The 20,813-nt window shown below is 41.7% G+C and overlaps 1 protein-coding gene across 8 annotated transcripts in view; it reads right to left on the reverse strand.

Annotated features, from left to right (window-relative positions):
* LOC143930166 (galectin-4-like) overlaps nucleotides 1-20,813 on the reverse strand; it is a 101,305-nt gene that overhangs the window by 32,581 nt on the left and 47,911 nt on the right. For 4 of the 8 annotated variants that reach the window (XM_077454327.1, XM_077454412.1, XM_077454591.1 and 1 more), the window contains exons 4-6: nucleotides 15,597-15,792; nucleotides 14,511-14,630; nucleotides 7,726-7,767 (exon numbers count right to left, since the gene is read on the reverse strand). In XM_077454327.1, coding sequence (XP_077310453.1) covers nucleotides 7,726-7,767; nucleotides 14,511-14,630; nucleotides 15,597-15,792 — 358 coding nt within the window. The remainder of the gene's footprint in view (nucleotides 1-7,725; nucleotides 7,768-14,510; nucleotides 14,631-15,596; nucleotides 15,793-20,813) is intronic. The other 4 variants (XM_077454504.1, XM_077454752.1, XM_077454828.1 and 1 more) reach the window with 1 other exon arrangement.

Consider the following 20,813-nt stretch of genomic DNA (forward strand, 5'->3'; position numbering starts at 1 on the left):
GGGAAAATATTTAATCCCCTGCAGATTTTGTAAGTTTGCCCACTTACAAAGAAATCAAGGGTCTGTAATTTTTATCCTAGGTGTATTTTAAATTATAGAGACAGAATATCAACCAAAAATCCAGAAAATGTTATAGATTGAGTTGCAGTTCATTGAATAAAATAACTATTTGATCCCCTACCAACCAACAATATCTCTGGTTCCCACAGACTTGCTACAGTATGTGCTCAAGTGGTACACAGATTAGTCCTGTCAATTTTAAGAAGGTGCTTCTAATGACAACTCGTTGTCACCTGTCCACAGAATCTTTCTTCCATTCAAACCTCAACATCATGGGCAAGACCAAAGAGCTGTCAAAAAATGTTCTTAGACAAGATTGTAGATCTGCACAAGGCTAGAATGGGCTAATAGACCATCAACAATAAGCTTGAGATAACTGTTGGAATTATTATTTGCAAAATGGAAGAAATAACCATGAATCACCCTCAATCTAGAGCTTCATGCTAAATTTTGCCTCTTGGGGTAAGAATGATCATGAGAAAAGTGGGAGATCAGCCCAGAACTACATGAGAGGAGCTTGTGAATGATCTCAAGGCAGTAGGGACCACAGTCACCAAACAAACCATTGGTAACACAATATGCCCCCGTGGATTGAAATCCTGCAGCACCCGCAAGGTCCACCTCCTCAAGAAGACACATGATCAGGCCTGTCTGAAGTTTGCCAATGAACATCTAAATGATTCAGAGGAGGATTGGAGAAAGTGCCATGGTCAGATGAGACCAAAATTTAGCTCTTTGGCGTTAACTTGACTTGCCATGTTTGAAGGAAGTAAAATGCTGACAATGACTCATAACTCTAAGAACACCATCCCTACAGTCAAGCAGTCATGGAGTGGAAACATCATGCTTTGGGGCCATTTCTCTGCTAAAGGTATAGGCCAACTTTGCCATATTGAGGTGCAAATGGACGGGGCCATGTACTGTAAAATCTTGGATGAGAATCTTCTTCCCTCAACCAGAATACTGAAGATGGGTCATGGATGGGTCTTCCAGCATGACAATGACTGAAACATACTGCCAAGGCAACAAAGGCGTGGCTCAAGAAGAAGCACATTAAGGTCTTGGTGTGGCCTAGCCAGTCTCCAGACCTTAATCCTATAGAAAATTTATAGAGGGATCTGAAACTTTGAGCTGCCATCTGTCAGCCAAGAAACCTTAAGCCCTTGTACACATGGTCGGAGATTCCGACAACCAAATCCGTTGGAGTAATTCCGACGGATTAATTCCGGAAGAGGTCTGGAAGTGATGTTGCATACACACGGTCGGACTAAGTTGTCGGAAAATCCGATTGTACATAACGTGATGACGTTATTTCGTTACGACAGGACTACGTTCAGGCTAGTAGCCAATAGCTTTTGTCTAGGAATTTGATCTGAGCATGCATGGCACTTTGTCCCTCGGAGTAGGCTACACATGATCGGAGTATGTCCGATAGGAGCATTTTGTCAGAAAATTTTACCGGCAAGTTGGAAAACTTGGTCCGTCGGATATTCAGACGGAAACAGTCCGATGCAGACCACACACAGTCGGAATATCCGACAAAACGGTCCGATAGGACACATTCCGTTGGAATCTCTGACCGTGTGTGTACAAGGGCTAAGGATTTAAAGAAGATCTGTAAGGAAGACTGGACCAAAACCCCCCCTGAGATGTGTGCAAACCTGGTAACTAACTACAAGAAACATCTTACCACTGTGTTTGCCAACAAGGGTTGCTCCACCAAGTACTAAGTCATGTTTTGCTTTAGAATCAAATACTTATTTCACCCACCAAACTGCAACTCAATTTATAACATTTGTATCATGTGTTTTGTTTTGTTTTTCAGAATTTTTGGTTGATATTTTGTCTCTAATATTTAAAATACACCTATGATAAAAAATTATAGATCCTTTATTTCTTTGTAAGTGGGCAAACTTACAAAATCTGCAGGGGATCAAATAATTATTTTCCCCTCTGTATATATATATTTTTTTTTATACAGGTCTGTGTTGCTGCACCTTTTACATGGCAATCTATGTCTTGTAGCAGGACTTACATCCTAATCTTCTTGTAGGCGCAGTTGCATTGTAACACGATGAAGTGATGACAAAGGTTAGGCTGTATTTAGACACTACAATCTATGGAGAGAAGTGAGCAACAACACAGGCAGTATTGAACTACTCTAAGAGCTGATAACATGAAGCATCCCATTCTCTGCATAGATCTCAGCCTGTCCAATTCAAAAAATGTATTTTAATCTTACTGAAAATCTTGTCATCTGATAATAACATTCTGTGTTACACTGTTATCAGGTACATTGTTCTACATAAGCCTGCCCATCTTAATTATAGACAAAAGGGATAGGGGGAGGTTCCAGTAATCATTTAATGTTTCTGTTGCCCTGATACAAAAGGGTGCATGAGCGTTGTCATGCTAGGACAGGAACTGTGTTAGGCCGCGTACACACGGGCGGACTGTTCGCCCAACTTTGTCCGCTGAACAGTGTTTGGGCGGACAGTCCGCTCGTGTGTGGGCTTTCAGCGGACAGTTTCAGCGGACAGTTTGACGAACAAGGTTTTTCGGAATTTCCGAAAAACTGTCCGCTGAAACCTTGTTTCAGCGAACAGTCCGCTCGTGTGTAGGCTTGTTCGTCAAACTAAGTTCCGCGCATGCTCAGAAAGGATTTACACGCCGAAAGTTATAATGCAGTGTATAGGACGTCGTATTTTTCGTCCCGTCGTACGTGCCGTTCACGTCATCGCGCACGGTTTCAGCAAACTGTTCGTCCGTCGTGTGTGGCCATGTCCGTCCATGCTAATTTTGAGCGGACTGTTTGCCGAAACTGTTTGACGGACAAAGTTGGGCGAACAGTCCCCGCGTGTGTACGCGGCCTTACTAGCAAAATCCCCAGGTGAAAAAAAAAAAAAAAAAAAAAAGAAAAAGCAAATACATTTTAAAAAACAAACGCATCTAAGGACCGCTAATCTGCAATATATACAATTTTGTATTTTGGGTTTAGATATACTTTAAACTTTATATTCAGCCTGCCCTTGCTTCTTCAGATAATGCTCAGTATATCCTATAATGTATGTGGTAAAATATCAATACGTTCAGAAAACGGTAGGCATGTGTACCGCACCACCACAGGTTTATTATCCTAACCCTAATTGCAAAAGCATCAAGAAAAAAGTATTCTGTGCCAATACAAGTAAACACTACTTGTACTGGCACATAAGCACTATTCTTGCCTGTTAAAAGTGCCAGCAGTGAGGGTTAATAGCTTAAAGTGTACCTGTTATTTTGTAGCAAACAATAGGCAGAGCCATAGTGTATGGAGCTTAGATATTGTTCAGATTTTTTTCACTCAATAAGAATTTGGTGTATGTTGGAAGAATGATGTTGTTATTCTAATAGCATTATGTTTTACCACCATTGCAGCCAAGCCCAACTCTTCCCATGGGCATTGAAGCAGACTGCTCTGTAGAAGAGTAAGGTGTCTCTTACCAGTGATGTTCAAAGATGCCGATGGAAAATGAGCATACCCAGGAATTTACCAGAATTGACCCAGCAATGCTGGAAATTATGCTTCAACTACCGGAATATTACCGGAATCCTTACACCTCCGTAATCCTTATTCTAGAGCTATAAACAAAATGCAGCATGTGTAATGTCATTTTATGACTTGCATCCGCTGCGTCTGGCATACACCCGCTGCCTGAAGAGGAGGGGAGGATAAGGAAGAGCTGTGAGGAAACAAAGGGACCAGGACAGGAACAAACTGCCCCCAGGGTGGAAGAATATATGGAGCTACTGACCAGTAGCGGATGGTGCTCAAACGGCACAAACTAACACCCCCCCCCCCCGCGTGCACACATGGGAGACGGACGGTCGCGATTTCCTGTGAATGCGTCACCATGTGAATGTGAATGATGCCTTATCTTATGGAGGCAGGAGGAAGGCAGAGCCACGGCCATTCTGACTGATTCTCCTGGCGAGCTCACAAGTTAACATTCTCCTCCCAGCCGCACAGGAACAGGAAGTGTGTCATGAGACACGATTGTAACAATGAAATCAATAACTGTAAGCGCAAAAGACAGTGTAACTAAAACACTGGCCATGTAGTCTGACTGTAACAGGTCTTCCAGATGTCTCCCCACTGTCTGTGACGCCAATTCCTTGCGTTTCATGCTGGTTCCGGTTGTCTTCCTGGTGGCCACAGGATGCCCTGCAGACCCTTCACCATCACAGCCATGCATGGGTGTCATATTCAGACACTAGGAGTTACCGGGACTATCAGATTACAGATGAGCTTGTGTTTTAACTTCATCTTGTGAGTGATTTTATGTACCTTGCCATTAAAACCCTGCTTTTATTACTGCACTTAGGTGGCGCTTCCTGTGTTTCCCCCTTTCTGAGACAAGATTGGCCAGGGAGTTCTAAGACTCCCTGGCCAATAGGGGCTTTCTGATTGGTCAGATGGAGAATGAGGAAGACAATGGGGAATATTCATTATATTTTGTCACACAAGTGGGTGTGCTCAGAGCCTCAAGCCTCAGGCTCTAATCACATGCTTCAGAAAAAAACAAAAAACCCTATTGCAATCTTAGTCCCCGCACGTAGATTAGGGGGTCGGACGCGTGGATGGACCCTTAATGGACGGGCCACCACTGCTGCCGATCCAGACTTTTCTGACATACAGTGTGGATGCATTGTATATAGACTATGTACATTACTTAAACTATGGTGGGTTTTGGGTCCCATAAAGAGCGGCTGCCAGCAGGTATCTTTTTTTGGGGGGGGGGCAGAAAACAGCTGCGGTCATGTGACTCCTCCCCTCCTCTTAGGCATTCAATAGGATCGCCTGTCCTTTCAGCTAATCGGGTGACGGGTCTCACGACCCGCTTTCTGATTGGCCGGGAGGAGGATCAGTGTTAAAATAGCGAATATTCATTGACTATTGTAACACACCTGGATGGGCTCCAATTGTAATTCTCTGTGCCCCGAGCCCACCCTATTTTGAAGCCTATTAGAGCCTCTGGCTCTAATCGGTGCTTCAAAACCCCCCCCCCCATTGGAATCCATGCATGTGGCTTCCTGAAAGGGTCCAGATGCATGGATGGGGGGCAGTGTCCGTGTGCCCTTAATGGATGGGCCCCCCCTGGTGGCTGCCCTGCTGCTTAGTGAACACAGAATGCTGTGCACTCAGGATGAGCACCATTCAGAGAGTGATTTTCATTTACTGAGAATACATTTTCTCAATGCTTCCAAATCATTACACTCAAAACAATGTGAACCCATGCTAAAAATAAGTATAAAGCTTCTAGCACACCCTTAGATACCCATAGCTACAATATCAACATCAAAACAATGCTGTGTTAATTATAAAATATGTAAATAAATGCACCACTGCATAGTCAAACACTAATGCATAAACCAATAAATATACATATATCATCCACAGTAAATGTAGAATAAGGCTCAGTTCACACTGCTCCAACGGCAAAGGCCTGTGACTTTGCTCTGCTACTTCCTTCCAACTTTATCCAACTTGGATGCAATTTAGGAGCCTGTACAAGGGCTGAAATCGCATCCAAGTCGGAACCAAAGTAGTGCAGGAACCTTTTCTAATGTTGGAGCGACTTGTGCAGTATGAGTTAGGATGGCTCTCATAGGGAGACATACAATTTGACATGTCATGTGACTTGGGGTCTCACAAGTCGGATCTCATGTAGCAGCAATGTGAACCAAGTCTAAACCATAAATTAAAATAAAAGTATTAATGTCAACACTGTATAAAACAATGTCCTCGGTGAGCTGCAAATCTTGTGAACTGTCAAAGTTGTGTGAAAGTGGGCACCAAAGATGATGAAAAAACTCTACCAAGTATCAGAAAACACCAGATACGTATAGTATTATCTACTGACACGCACCTGAGAACTGCGCTTGTGACATCACCACACATCTGAGAATGAGGAAGCGGTCCGCTCATTACCCCGGGACTATTTTACTTCTACAGCACTGTTTTGTTTTATTTATATGAGTAGGTATTACTGATTTTAATAAACCTTACAAGTGGTTTTACACTATGCATCTGGCTTTCTTTTTTCTTTTCCTATAAAAAAAATAATTTAATCAGAGACTGTATACTGTGAATGGAAGTGGCGATACTGCTGGCTTACTGCTGGAGTCTGCTAGTTTCAAGCACTATGTGGCGTCTATTAGAGAGCCATATGTTTGCGGTAAACCTCTGTGTGTGTCACTTGGTGGAGGTAGAGGTGGAAGTATATGGTGTTTTCTGATACTTGCAGGCGCTTTTTCGCAATCTTTGGTGCCCACTTTCACACAGTTGACAGTTTACGACTAGGTCTGCATGTCACAGAGGACATCGATTTATTCTGTGTGGATATTCCTTTTTTTTTTTATTTATGGCTTACTGTACATGCAAATCATTCTCTGATTGGCAAAGGCAGAGAGGTGGGATGGTGACATCAAAATCTCCACTTTGTGCAGAGAATGCTTTGCACTGTGCATTCATTGAGAAAATGTATTCTTAATAAATGCAAATCATTCTCTGAACGGGGCCTGTGTTCACCCTGTGCAGCAGGGAGGCCACTCAGTACAGAGCCAGAAGATAATGGAGATCACTGATCACTGTAGTAGTGGAGATTACTACAAAGATTTCCAGCTTACACAGGGATTGTCCAGACATTGTAACTATTCAAAAATATGCATACCTGGAATTCAGCTTTAAATGCATATAATGATGAGACCAAGATAAAGGTATTTGGTTCAGATGGTGTCAAGAGTGTGTGGCAGCAACCAGGTGAGGACTACAAAGACAAATTTGTCTTGCCTACAGTCAAGCATGGTGGTGGGAGTGTCATGGTCTGGGGCTGCATTAGTACTGGGAGCTACAGTTCACTGAGGGAACCATGAATGCCAAACGCACCTCCAAGACGACCACTGCCTTTTTAAAGAAACCAATGGTAAAGGTGATGGACTGGCCAAGCATGTCTCCAGACCTAAACCCTATTGAGCATCTGTGGGGCATCCTCAAATGGAAGGTGGAGGAGCGCAAGGTTTCTAACATCCACCAGCTCTATGATGTTGTCCATGTAGGAGTGGAAGAGGACCCCAGTAGCAACCTATGAAGCTCTGGTGAACTCCATGCCCAAGAGGGTTAAGGCAGTGCTGGAAAATAATGGTGGCCACACAAAATATTGACACTTTGGGCCCAATTTTTCACTTTCACTTAGGGGTGTACTCACTTTTCTTGCCAACGGTTCAGACATTAATGGTTGTGTGTTGAGTTATTTTGAGGGGACAGCAAATTTACACTGTTATACAAGCTGTACAGTCACTACTTTTACATTGTAGCAAAGTGTAAGTTCTTCAGTGTTGATATAATAAAATATTTACAAAAAAGTGAGGGCGCACTCACTTTTGTGAGACCCCCAAAGCTCAAACGTTTGTTTGAGCTTTGGGGGTGCACACCCTAATGCAATAGGCTGCATACACCTATGAGCACTTCCAAAATACACCAAAACCTTCATCTTTGGAAAAGCCACATATATCCTCATGCCATACTGTCCTCCTTCACAACATTATGTTTCCTACTAAATCACAGGTGCACAATAAAGGAGAAAGAACGTTGGTGCATCTACCACTGCACAGGCATATACTCACTGCACATGGAGTGTATGGTGGTGGTGCGGGAGACATCTCTGCCTAAAATTATAAACAATGGGCATTAGTTTTAGAAAGCAACCCCAAGCAGATATATACAATCATCCCGTAATCACTTGCATATTCTTTTGAAATAAGTTTTGATTATTGTAATATTTTAACCTGTTTTTTTTTTTCCTTTCTTGAGCTGCTACATACTGCGTAGGGAAATTTAGGATGACCCTTACTGAATAACCTGGTCACCTACCATTTTGTAACAGTGTCCGCCATCTTAGATATATGTCAGCCCGATGTTTTCATTATTTATTTACTTATTACGGGTATTCCTTATACATTTTGACCAAGTACCTGCTGGGGGTGGGGGGCAAGGAGGAGACCTTAAAGCGGAATTTTCCCTGTGCTTTGTGGGTCCAGTTCCACTTGAAAGAGCCAGTAGCTTGACACTGATGATCTTTTTAGCTGTCTTTAACCACTTGCCTACTACCCCATAGGAGAGTTACTGCCACAGGGCAGCCACACTGTGCAGAATTACACACACACACACACATATATATAATAAAAAATATAATCTAAATATGCATGATTCTGCGCTTCCGGGTAGGGGGCACGCACACCCCTTCTGCTATGATTTGTCACAGCAGAAGCTGATCGGTGGATGCTGGAAAATGGATGTCAGCTGGCACCTGTTGAACGTGTGGAAGAGGCACAGGACAAAGCTCTGTTGTCAGTTTGGTTTCTTTGTATGTATGGATTGCATGGGTTGTTACCGACATGTGGTCAAAATTTTATGTCAATGGCACCTTTAGAAATCTATATACCTACAAAAATGGTGTCGTGTTCAATACTTACTTCACCCACTGTACCAACGTTTGCAGATGCTATAGCTTTGGAGCAAACCAATCAATATACGCTGATTGAAAATTTTTAACAGAAATATGTAGCAGAATATATATTGGCCTAAACTTATGAAGAAATTTGATTCTTTTTTTTTTTTTATTGGATATGTTTTCAAGCAGAAATTGTTTTTTTTTTTTTTTCAAAATTGTCGATCTTTTTTTGTTTATAGCACAAAAAATAAAAAAACGCAGTGATGAAGTACCACCAAAAGAAAGCTCTATTTGTGGGTAAAAATTACATACATTTTATTTGGGTACAGGGTTGCATGCGCAATTGTCAGTTAAAGTAACGCAATGCCTTATCGCCAAAAAAATGGTATGGTCAAATGGGGAGGGTCTTCTGGAGCACAAGTGGTTCAGAGTGGCTTTGTGTCTACCGCTGTAAGGAGGACATTCTTCTTACTGGCCACCAATGCAAGAGGCATTTTTTCCCACTGAACCCCAATAAATTGGTTTTCCCCTAGATCGGAAAATGTTTTCAAGGATTCCTTGGAGATAAAAAGATTGAGAAAGGCTACTGTAAACTATAGTGAAGGGCCCACTTAATGCTGGATCCTAACTGGTCCACATTTGTGGCTAATCAGAAGGCAGCATTGAGCAGCCAGATTAGGAGAGAGCTGCCCACCTAATTGGAAGGATAGGGCAGTGACTGATTGAGCCAACAGTCTTCAGGGGCAGCAGGGCAGGTGACCCAACAACAGTCACAGAATTTATTCATGTGTACAAGTTACCATGTTTTTTTTATCACCCTGCACGTGCCTGGATATTTGAAGGGCATGCATTTTCACTTCATCCCCCTTCACAATGCAGTAGATCAGTCCCTGTTGTGCCCAAGCTATATAAAGCTTTATTTGTCAATGAAAACATACTCAAAAGGTAGATATAAAGAGTAAAATTTGGAATGCAATTTTCAAATGGATATCTCTTCATTTAATATGGTGCATTTTTAAATCCCCCTCAAATGTGCATGTGCTGATGAGTTGGTTCCAGGAAAGAATGAGCGATCTTTACACCTTCATGATTTCACAAGCTATCAGCTATTTAGAGGAACATATCTTGGCCAACATCCATATCTGTGTGAAATATCTGAAATGTGTTTTCCCTGTTAAAGTGGTTATAAACCCTGTCACACCACTTGTACCTACAGGCATGCCTATAAAGGGCCTGTTTCGTGACCGGCGGCTCCCACATGCATGCGCGGGAGTGACATCATCGCGGATCCTGCCAATCACAGCGCTAGAGCCCGCGAACCCGGAAATAACTCCGGGAGACGTGTCGCTGGTCGCACTGGTGTACGGGGAGCGCTGCAACAGCTGCAATCTAAGGTAGGTATTTCATATTGAGCAGTATGCAATGCATACTAGCTCATTATGCCTTTTGTCTTTTTTTTTTTTTTTTTTTATGGGTTTACAACCACTTTAAGTTTGGCAGAATTCAGTGTATGTGGCTGAACTGCAATTGCAAATTCAGACAAATACTGTATATGATATTTTGAGATATTAAATACAATTTTTCGTATTCCAGTGCCTTTGGTATTCTACATTGATCTATATAGTGTAATTGAGAAAATTCATAAAAAATGTAATGCAAAAACACATCTCTACGTGTACAATCTATACATGAAAACACTGAAAGACAACTTCACTTTTCAAGCTGATTCACTCCAGCAGTCGCTCTGTGACGCAGCCACTGGTGTGCGCTGTGGAGTACACAATGCTGGTGAACCAATTACAGAGTATCACACAGTTTACTTTTTTTAACTTTATTGGAATGTCACAAGATGACATTCATGTTTATTTACCATTGTGTGTTCCGATGCACTGATGTGCGTTATGAAGCACTGCAGTGATAAAAAGTACTGCATTTTTATTAAACACCATCGCAACATAGTGGTGTAAACTAGTGAAGTTGTCCTGTACTGTTCACCCCAACCACTTTACTGACTGAAGCCCAGGTAATAAAATACTTCATCTCCTATGATCTTCCCAGCCACAACCAGCTACTAATGCTCCTCTGCAAAACTAATTTTAATTATAATAATAATAATACACTTTATTTTATATAGCACCTTTAAAGGTAGCTTCTCAAAGAACTTTACAAGGAAAACACAAGAAATACACAGGATAGCATAAAGGACAAAGGACAAAATGTCAGTTAGGTGTCCGATCTGTCCGCCGCAATGTCGCAGTCCCGCTAAAAAAAAAAAGAAGCTAACCACCGCCATTACTAGTAAATAAATAAAAAAAAATGCCTATCTATCCCCTATTTTGTAGATGCTATAACTTTTGCGCAAACCAATCAAACTTTTTTTTTTTTACCAAAAATATGTAGCAGAATACAAATTGGCCTGAATTGCTGAATAAATTAGATTTTTTTTATTTATTTTATTATTATTATTATTGGATGTGTTTTATAGCAGAAAATAAAAAATTGTGTATTTTTTTTAAAATTGGTCTTTTTTTGTTTATAGCGCAAAAAATAAAAACCGCAGTGGTGATCAAATACCACCAAAAGAAAGCTCTATTTGTGGAAAAAAAGGACATAAATTTTATTTGGGTACAGCGTCGCACAACCACAAAATTGTCAGCTAAACTAACGCAGTGCCGTATTGCAAAAAATGGCCTGGTCATTAAGTTGAAGTGGTTAAACATTCCAAACATTCCAACTTTTGTATATCCACTTTCAGACCGGACCAATTTGCTGGTCAAAGACCAGACCACTTTTTGCGATTCGGCACTGCGTCGCTTTAACTGACAATTGTGCAGTCGTGCGACGTGGCTCCAAAACAAAATTAACGTCCTTTTTTTCCCACAAATAGAGCTTTCTTTTGGTGGTATTTGATCACCCCTGCGGTTTTTATTTTTTGCGCTATAAACAAAAATAGAGCGATAATTTTGAAAAAAACGCATTATTTTTTACTTTTTGTAATAATAAATATCCCCCAAAAATATATAAAACAATTTTTTTTTCCCTCAGTTTAGGCCGATACGTATTCTTCTACATATTTTTGGTAAAAAAAATCGCAATAAGCGATTATTGATTGGTTTGCGCAAAAGTTATAGCGTTTACAAAATAGGGATAGTTTTATAGCATTTTTATTAATAATTTTTTATTATTTTTTTTTTTACTAGTAATGGCGGCGATCTGCGATTTTTATTGTGACTGCGACATTGTGGGGGACCCATCAGACATTTTTGACACATTTTTGGGACCATTGTCATTTATACAGTAATCACTGCTATATAAATGCAGTGATTCCTGTGTAAATGACACTGGCAGTGAAAGGGTTAACCAGTGGGTGGCAGTGTAGGGGTTAAGTGTTCCTAGGGGTGTGTTACTAACTGTGGGGGGGTTGGGCTTTCATTTAGTGTACACTGATCTCTGCTCCAATCACATGGAGCAGAGATCAGCGTCACTAGTTGCTAGGCAGAATGGAAAAATGTTGTTTATACAGCATTTCCTCCATTCGGCCGCTCCGTGAGACGATCGCTGGGATGCCCGCGGCGATCGAGTCCGCGGGTCCCGCGACCGGACTCACGGGGGTCCCGACCAGCGCGGGAGCGCGCCGCCGGCGGCGCGCTCCCGATGGCACGGCGGCAACGAATATTGGACGTACATGTACGCCAATATGCCTGCCCGTGCCATTCTGTCGACGTACATCGTCGTGCGCTGGTCGGGAAGTGGATATACTGGCTTGTTCTGGATCAGTGAATCAGAATATAATACAACACACACCCTAATCAATTGTCCCCTGCTCAACCCATCTGGGGTAACTCTACTTTTCCTCACCAAATCAAAATGGTTCAGGAAAAAACCCTAACCATATGATCCCATAAATGATCAAAAGCAATAAGTGTAAATAAATACATATACTGTATATCACAAAGTTAATAGATGGAAAAAGTTGTACAATTATAAATTAGGTTTTTAAAAAGACATATGAGCTTAAAAGAAATCGCTGATTTTATCCCAGATTGTCATAAGTGCAATCTTTAATCTTATCAATAAATAGTTTTATTTTTATTTTTATATTGCACTATGGAAGGTCCTTTTTGCTTTTGTTTTCTGAGTATCACTGGAGCAGTGTGAGCGGAGTGAGCCACTTATGGTTTGAGGGAGACCTTATTCCCCTGTGCCCCATTTGACCATCTGTAATTCAGTGGTCATTTACATCTGGTAAGCAGTTTGCATTACTCACATTGGGTGTGTATTTTTCTTATTTGTTGAAGGTATAGAGTTAAGACTCTATGTAATATTTTGCTCTAGGGTATCCCCCTTCTCTTATCCCAAATGTCTGAAAGGTTCCAACTGAAGGCCTGGATAATGTTCCGCTATTTCCAACTACGCCACACTGCTAGATATCAGTTTTTGCAGATGCCCTCCCTCCCTGGCTGATCCCATTGAGAAAATATTGACCCCCGGGGAGTAGGATAAACCTCTCTTGACCTTTATATGGTGCACTCCTTAGTGTTGACTCACCTAATTTGAGAAACTGTGGGAATATTGGCAGGGGGACATTTCCTCTTTGGATAAGGAAGATTGGGAGGGCAGTTTGGAGCAAGGTCCTAAATGTGTTGTCTCCTCTAAAAGATAAATTAATTAAAATCAAATTCCTTCACTGGGTATGTTACACTCCCTCTAGGTTGTATAGGATGTTCCTAGATCGAGACCCCATTTGTCCGTTGTTGACTTCACCCTGGGTCATATCTACATATTTTCTGGGAGTGCCCCTCTATTGCCCCATACTGGGCTGCTGTATTTGAGGAAATTAACCTTAGGCTACAATTGACCCTTATATCTTCTCCGTCCCTTGCACTATGGGGGTTCAGGATAATGAACAAAGACCTCACCATATTAAAGCGGAGGTCCACCCTAAAGTGGACCTTTCCGCTCATTGGATTCTTCCCCCCCTCCGGCGCCACAATTGGCACCTTTCAGGGGGGAGGGGGGTGCAGGTACCTGTACAGTACATGTATCTGCACCTACTTCCGGGATAGCTCTCTGCGGAAAGGGGCGTAGATTACGCCCCTTTCCGAAAGTCCCCCGCTGCCTGCTGGGAAACACACAGATCCCAGAGGCAGCGGGTCCATCCTTATTGCGCAGCGCGACTCGCGCATGCGCAGTAGGGAATCGGGAAATGAAGCCGAAAGGCTCCACTTCCTGATTCCCATACCCAAGATGGCGGTGGCAGCACCCGAGAGACGAAGGAGAGATCGGCTTCGGGTGCCGACATCGCGGGCGCGCTGGACAGGTAAGTGTCACTATTTTAAAAGTCAGCAGCTACAGTATTTGTAGCTGCTGGCTTTAAAAAAAGAAAAAAAAACGCGGACTCCCGGCGGACTCCCGCTTTAAGCTATTAATTTCTTACCTCCTTTACTATGCCAACAAAGAAATTCTGATGAAATGGTCGACTCAGATGCTACCTGAGGTAGCCTCGTGGGAGGCTATGGTGAACGCAGCTCTTCTGCTATATAAATGAACGTATGGTATATTAATAGGGGATGCCCCTGGAAGTCTGAAAAGGTATGGTCCACCTGGACTTTAAACTGAGATGAGTCTCCCATTTTCCTGTTACTTAAATATATGGATTCTCCATGTTTTATTATACTGAGTATTGGTACTATTACTATTTGGTTATTACTGCTTTTATTAATGGTACTACGTATTCTGTGTGTACATCTTCTTGTGTACTGAACTGGACCGTTTTTTTGTGTTCTGTTATACTGTATTGCTGAAGATTGCAATAAAGCAACCGTTTTGTTAAAAAATAAAAAAAATGAAAATGAATATAATACACCAGAGACAGCCAAGTCTAGCATTTTCAAAAGGAACTTAGTAACAGCAGCCTCAGTACAGGTTTTATAACACTGATGCAGTAGGGATACTTACAGATGATGGGTGAAAGGTGACACAGCTGAGGCTGACATCTCCCTTAATGTTAAGGGACTGGATGCCTTGATAAGACACGCGATGGCGATATTCTAACAGGAACTGCCCATTCACTGTGACCTGAACAGTAAAACAAAATACAAAAGTAATTAAATGAGTTGGAATTTGGATAAAAATGTAATTCAAACTTTTGGATGTCCTGTCACTCTTTGTTCTGGGGACAGTAGTGAAAACATCCTAATGGGGACATAAGCAGCAATTAAAACCTGACAGGTATTTTAACTCTTTACCATTGTATCGAAAAAAGGCTTGGGTTTAAATACACTTTAAAGAGGAGTTTCCCCTAAAAAACAAACAAAAAAGAAAATTAAAAGTCAGCAGCTACAAATACTGCAGCTGCTGACTTTTAATAATCAGACACTTACCTGTCTCAGGGTCCAGCGATGCGGGGGAACGAAGCACTGCTCGCCCCCTCCTCTCGGTGGCTCTGGCATTGCAACTGTGAGCACCCGGCTGTGGCTTCACAGACAAGCACCCACTGTGCCGCGTGCCGTGATTGGCTGAGCAGTCATCTGGGACCTGTCACATGTCCCAGATGACTGACAGGAGGGACAGGGAGGAGCTGAGCCCTTCCTACGCCAAGAGGAAGTGACATCAGGAGCCCAGGCACTGAAGGAGGCAGATTACGAGGGACCCCCTGGCAACAGGCATTTAGAGGTGAGTTAAAAATGTTTTTTTTTTCTTTTTTTTAAAGAATTTTAAGCATTTTTTTTGTGGATGGAACACCACTTTAAGGTCTCCTCCACATGGAGCATATAAAATGCTGCCTATACAGGCTTTTGTCATTTTTTTCCTCAGCCTATATAAGCAACTCTATGCTAACCTATTGTCCATGCACAATTGAGCATTTACAAGCATATCTGCAGAGCAGCATTTTCAGCCATGACACTGCAAATTGCAGCCACAAAATGTGAGCCCATAATTACAAGGTAAGGCAAACGAATATCACAGGTAATATAAATACATGGATACCTTTGTTAAAATAATGAAAAAAAAACACAACGCCTTTAACTTTGGTACACTCACCTGAAATGCATGTCCTACCACAACAATGGCTACATCAAAGTACGCATTCCTTTGGAAGGGCATATGGTGCTTCCTCTCCTCTGAACCCCAGCTCTTGTTCTGCATAGTATTACATACAATGATGTTGCCATCGTCAAGCCGTGGATTGAAGTGAAATGCAATGTCATTGTTGAAGCAGACAAAGTTTATTTCAAATCTGTAAAATAATGGATACAGGGTTATCAGTTTCCCCATACTTGGCAAAGGTAAGCTTCTTGTGATACTGAAAGAACGATGAGATGAAATGCATACAGTTCTTTACATAAGTAGTAAACTTCTTGGACCACATCTTATGTTATTTTTTTACCAAAGATATGTAGCAGTATAAATTGTGGCCAAAATATATGAAAAAAAATTACTAATTTGCAAACATTTATAACAGAAACAAAGAAAAAAATATTTTTTTACAGAATTTTCAATCTTTTTTCTTTTATAGTGCAAAAAATATAAAACCCAGCGGTGATTAAATACCACCAAAAGAAAGCTCTAATTGTGTGAAAAAAAGGACAACAAATCTCATATAGGTACAGTGTTGCATGGCTAATTGTCATTCAAAATGTGAGAGCCCCGAAAGCTGAAAACTGGTCTGGTTAGGAAGAGGGTTTAGGTGCCCAGTGGGTAAGTGGTTAATAAAAGCAACCTGTTTTAAAAATACTACACAATCCAGAACCCCCTTTCTTTTCTAATATTCTTCTTGCAACCACTGAGAAACAAAGACATCTCTAGATCCATACTGGTCCAGGATTATATTATAAGGAAAAGGCAAATATTACAGATTGATATACACATGCAGTCACCTCATTACCGCAAGGTAAGAGGCCATTCTCACTAGTGTGTGTCTCTGCACGAAGAGGAGATTATTATTTTTCCTCAGCACTTTGTTTGCACCTTGAGGTTTTTTGCAAAGAAGAAATGACTGTATTGCTGTTTTGCACAGTTTACTTGCACTTTGCACTGGAAGACTTTTGCTGGTTTTGCACAGTTTTTTTTTTTCACATTTTTGCACATATCCTTATATATAGAATAATTATTGCAGTGTTTAAATATAAATTTTTTGTATTTTTGCACTTTGAAAACAGTCACTTTATTATACCGTGGATAGTGTTTGCATTATTGATTTGTTTCTGTTTATTCACTTATTTGCATGTGTACTGCTACCTTTAGCAGCACATTGCTCCTTTATCTGGTTTCCTTCGGACAGCGCAGCACCAATCCCCACTTGTTTTAATCCAGGTTTATACCCACCAGATCCACGGCCAACACCTTTTTCAAAATTTACAAACACCAGTGGATAATCCTGGGTGGAGGGCCGTACTCTCCTTAGATGCCACTAAGGCATTTGATAGTGTGGAGTGGCCCTACATTTGGGAGATCCTAGCTTGCTTTGGCCAGTTTATTAACTGGGTGAAAGTCCTCTACTCGGCTCCCAGGGCCAGACTCCGCATTAATTACACCCTCTCCCTGCCATTATCACTGCATAGGGGCACTCATCAGGGGTACCCATTGTGGTCCCCGTTTGCCCTTGCGGTTGAACCACTAGCCACACTAATCCGTAGCACACCTGATATTGTGGGATTTCGCAGAGGCCTCTTGGAGGAAAAAGATTTCTCTTTATGCTGATGATGCCCTGATTTACTTAGGAGACACGACAACCTCTTTGCAAACACTAATGGTGCTTATAACCAAGTTTGGTAATTTTTCGTTCTTCTCAAAAAAACTGGTCAAAGTCCATCCTTATGCCCAGGGCTCAAGTCCTGCGGGAACACATGGGAATTAAGTTCCTGTACTTTTTCCACAACAGGAACTCAATTCCCATTAGCAGCCGCGTCCCGCAAGACTTTGAAGTATGCGAGCTGTGTGACAGGTACTACACCAGCAGCCGCCGACACAGCTCGCAATAGTAAGTGCCGCACACCAGGGGTGGACTGATCATTCAGGCTTTGCCAGTAGGGGGCCCCATAACAGCTTCCTCTTTGATCTACCTGTCAATCACAGCTATCTGATGGGTAGATCAGGTCCCTGCTGCTAAGAGATTGTATTTGTGGTTGAACTGGATGGACTTGTGTCTTTTTTCAACCTGACTAACTATGTAACTATGTATTTAGTCAGACCTCTTGTGATGCGCTCCTTCCCACCGGCCCCTCCTGAATTTCTGTCTCCTCATCCCCCCCCAGTCTCCTGCATACTTTCTCTGTGTGTCCCGCTGAATCCCCCCCCTCCTCTATCTTCAGTGCCATATGATGAGAGAACCCAGAGGAGGAGCACAGCTATTCAGCTCACAGGCCATGCAGGGAGAGAGGTGAGCTGAGGGAGGAACATCAGTTTGGGGTGGTAAGCTGAGCACAATACCTGGCAAAGTTTAATGCCAGGAGAGAAGTTTATGTGGAAATATGTGAAGGGTTGGAATAGCAGCGAGTGTGTGTTGGAGCCCTGCAGAGTTTGCAGCCCCCCCAAGCTAACATACATCTCCTAAGCAGGAACACATCACTGTCTCCCCAAGCATTCTGTCCAGATAATGTGCAGTTAATTTATCACCTTTCCGTTTAACCCCGTGTTATCCAAACTCTGTTCAATGAAAAGTGTAAACTCACCACATAAAATTCCCCAATAAAGATCAGAACATGATGTTTGACATTTGCATAAAAGCACAATTGAATGAATGCTGATTATTCAGAGAATTACTGTATTTATGTTTTATTGAGGATTTTTTTATTTTTTTGTACTAACAGTTAAGCTTCACATACACAATACGAAAATTGGATGAAAAATACCACTTTTGAAGTGTTTGTGTATATGAGCGTATCATTTTTTTTTTTTTTTGGTGGGGGAGTGGATCTTGGGTGGGAGTTCCCACACTTTTTTCCCCAGGACTTGACCTCTGCTTATGCCCCTTGATCCCCTGACGAATTACCTGCCCCCAGAAGTTGGACAAATTGCCATCGCCAATTCCTTTAGGTATCTGGGTGAAGTGGTGACTCTGGACACCTCTTGCTTCCTAAAATTTAATTTGGGCCCCTTATTGAATAAACAGAGGGAAAAATACCCTAGCTGGTGTAAACTCCCCCTATCCGTTGTAGGGAGAGTGAACCTAATAAAAATGATCTGGGCCCCACAACTTTTGTATGTCTCTCAGAATTCCCCTATGTGGATCTCTAATAATTGGTTCAAAAGAGTGGATACCCAGATGTGAGACCTCATCTGGAATCGGAAAGGAGCTAGGATCAGTTTGAATACCCTACAATATGGTAAGGACAGGGGCTGTACCTCATCCTAAATTATATTTCTTTGCCTCCCATATTTATCAAGTTACTGGGTGGGGAAGAGCGCAAGCCTTGGATGATCTCATTGTGCGTTTAATAACTCAGTCCAACCCAGATTTGAATGCCGGCTCTCATTTGGAAATGGATCTACCCAGTTTACCCCCTGCTTTCCCAACAGAGGACCTCCTTAGAAAAGTGTGGAGAGTAGCACGATAGGCCTTGGAGGTCAGGGACCCCTTAGGATTCACCCCACTGTGGAATAATCAGAGATACCCAGAACCCAATAAAGTAGAAGGATTCACCCTATGGAAACGCAAGGGGATATGGTTCTTTCCACAGACATATACATGGACTGTATTGAAATCTTTTGCACAGCTTTGTGCAGAATTTACACTACCCACTAGATGTTTCTATCAATATCTCCAACTCCGGCATGCTCTACAAGCACAGGGGCAGACAATCTCTCTGACCATGGCTTCATCCCCACTCTTGATGGAGCTCCTCCAGGCGGAGGCCAGGAATGGGCAGATTTCTAAGGTATACTCAGTACTGCTGTCCTTCATTCAGGACCATGTCTCTTTGAAATGTAGGAGTTTTTCCCAGACAGTATAACCATAACCAATTTTGTGGGTAGCATATTTTGATGCGTATTCCCTATAACAAAAACTTTTTATGATACCATTTACTGTTCAATCCGCTATCCAATCCAAGTTGTCTTGTATTATGTAAACTGTAGCTCATGCTTTAAACTTTTGTATTGTGTAACCCATGTCCAATGTTTTTTGTCAATAAAATCTATTTTTATGAAATATTTCTCTTTTTGACTTTGACTTACTTTTGCTGCTAAAAAAAACCCCATGGGGAAACCTCGATGTGTTTTTTGCAAGATTTGTTTCAGGGTGTGCAGCCTTATCAAACTCTTTATAGCTGTCATTCTATGCTATAGTTATGTCACTTTGAAATGTAGAACTAAATGGATGAATGACATCATAGAGATTGATGGTGACCAGTGGGATATGGCATTGGAATCGGTCCCTTTGGTTTCCAACTCAGCCTCCCATAGGTTGTCGCAGCTATTTATCCTGCACAGAACCTATTGAACGCCTGAGAAGCTGCATGCATGTGGCCTGAGGGACTCCCCCTATGTCCAAAATGTAAAACACAACAAGGAGATTTCATTCACATGCTATAGAGATGTCCAAAACTCAACCGGTATTGGGCTGAGATCATACAGAGTTTAGCCCAGGTACCGGTGCCCTCCACCCCTCTAGTAGGCCTATCAGGAGCTATTGATGAGGAAATGTACCAGAAAGGAATATATATTATGATTACTAGACTACTGTACCTAGCAAGAAAGCTTATAGCTAGACACTGGATGGCACCCACTGTACCTACAGGGAAACAATGGATAGAGTATGTAAACTCACTCCTTATTAAGGAACAACTGGCTTATCACCATAGGAATGCCATGTCAAAATTTTAGTTTATCTGGCCGCCATGGCTAGATGATCCTAATCTTGCCTCCCCGGGCAAGCTGGTAATGGATAGGTTATGGTTCTCTAAAATAATGTTATTAAATTGAGAGGTAGGGCGGAAGGAGAAGGAAAGAGAAAACAGTTACGCGTTTTAGTTCTGTTACCGTATATTAGATACTTGGTCTATCTAAATTCGATAGCAAAAAGAAAGAAAAGTGTTTTATAATGATTCAACGGATGTCCAACTAAGTGCTAAAAGTTTGATCTAACAGTTATCCCTACCCTAGGTGAATTGTAACCTACGTGCTCATATTTGAAGTTCTGTATACTGTATCTCTGACAGATTGTAATTGTTTTTTAGTCTTGTCAATATTTGATATATGTATGTATAATTATTTGCTACATCAACAAATAAAACCATTTTGATTAAAAAATAAATTAAT

This window comes from Lithobates pipiens, unplaced genomic scaffold (assembly GCF_037356315.1).
Source record: "Lithobates pipiens isolate NorthernLeopardFrog02 unplaced genomic scaffold, aLitPip1_a1.2 Scaffold_1, whole genome shotgun sequence".
Taxonomy (NCBI): domain Eukaryota; kingdom Metazoa; phylum Chordata; class Amphibia; order Anura; family Ranidae; genus Lithobates; species Lithobates pipiens.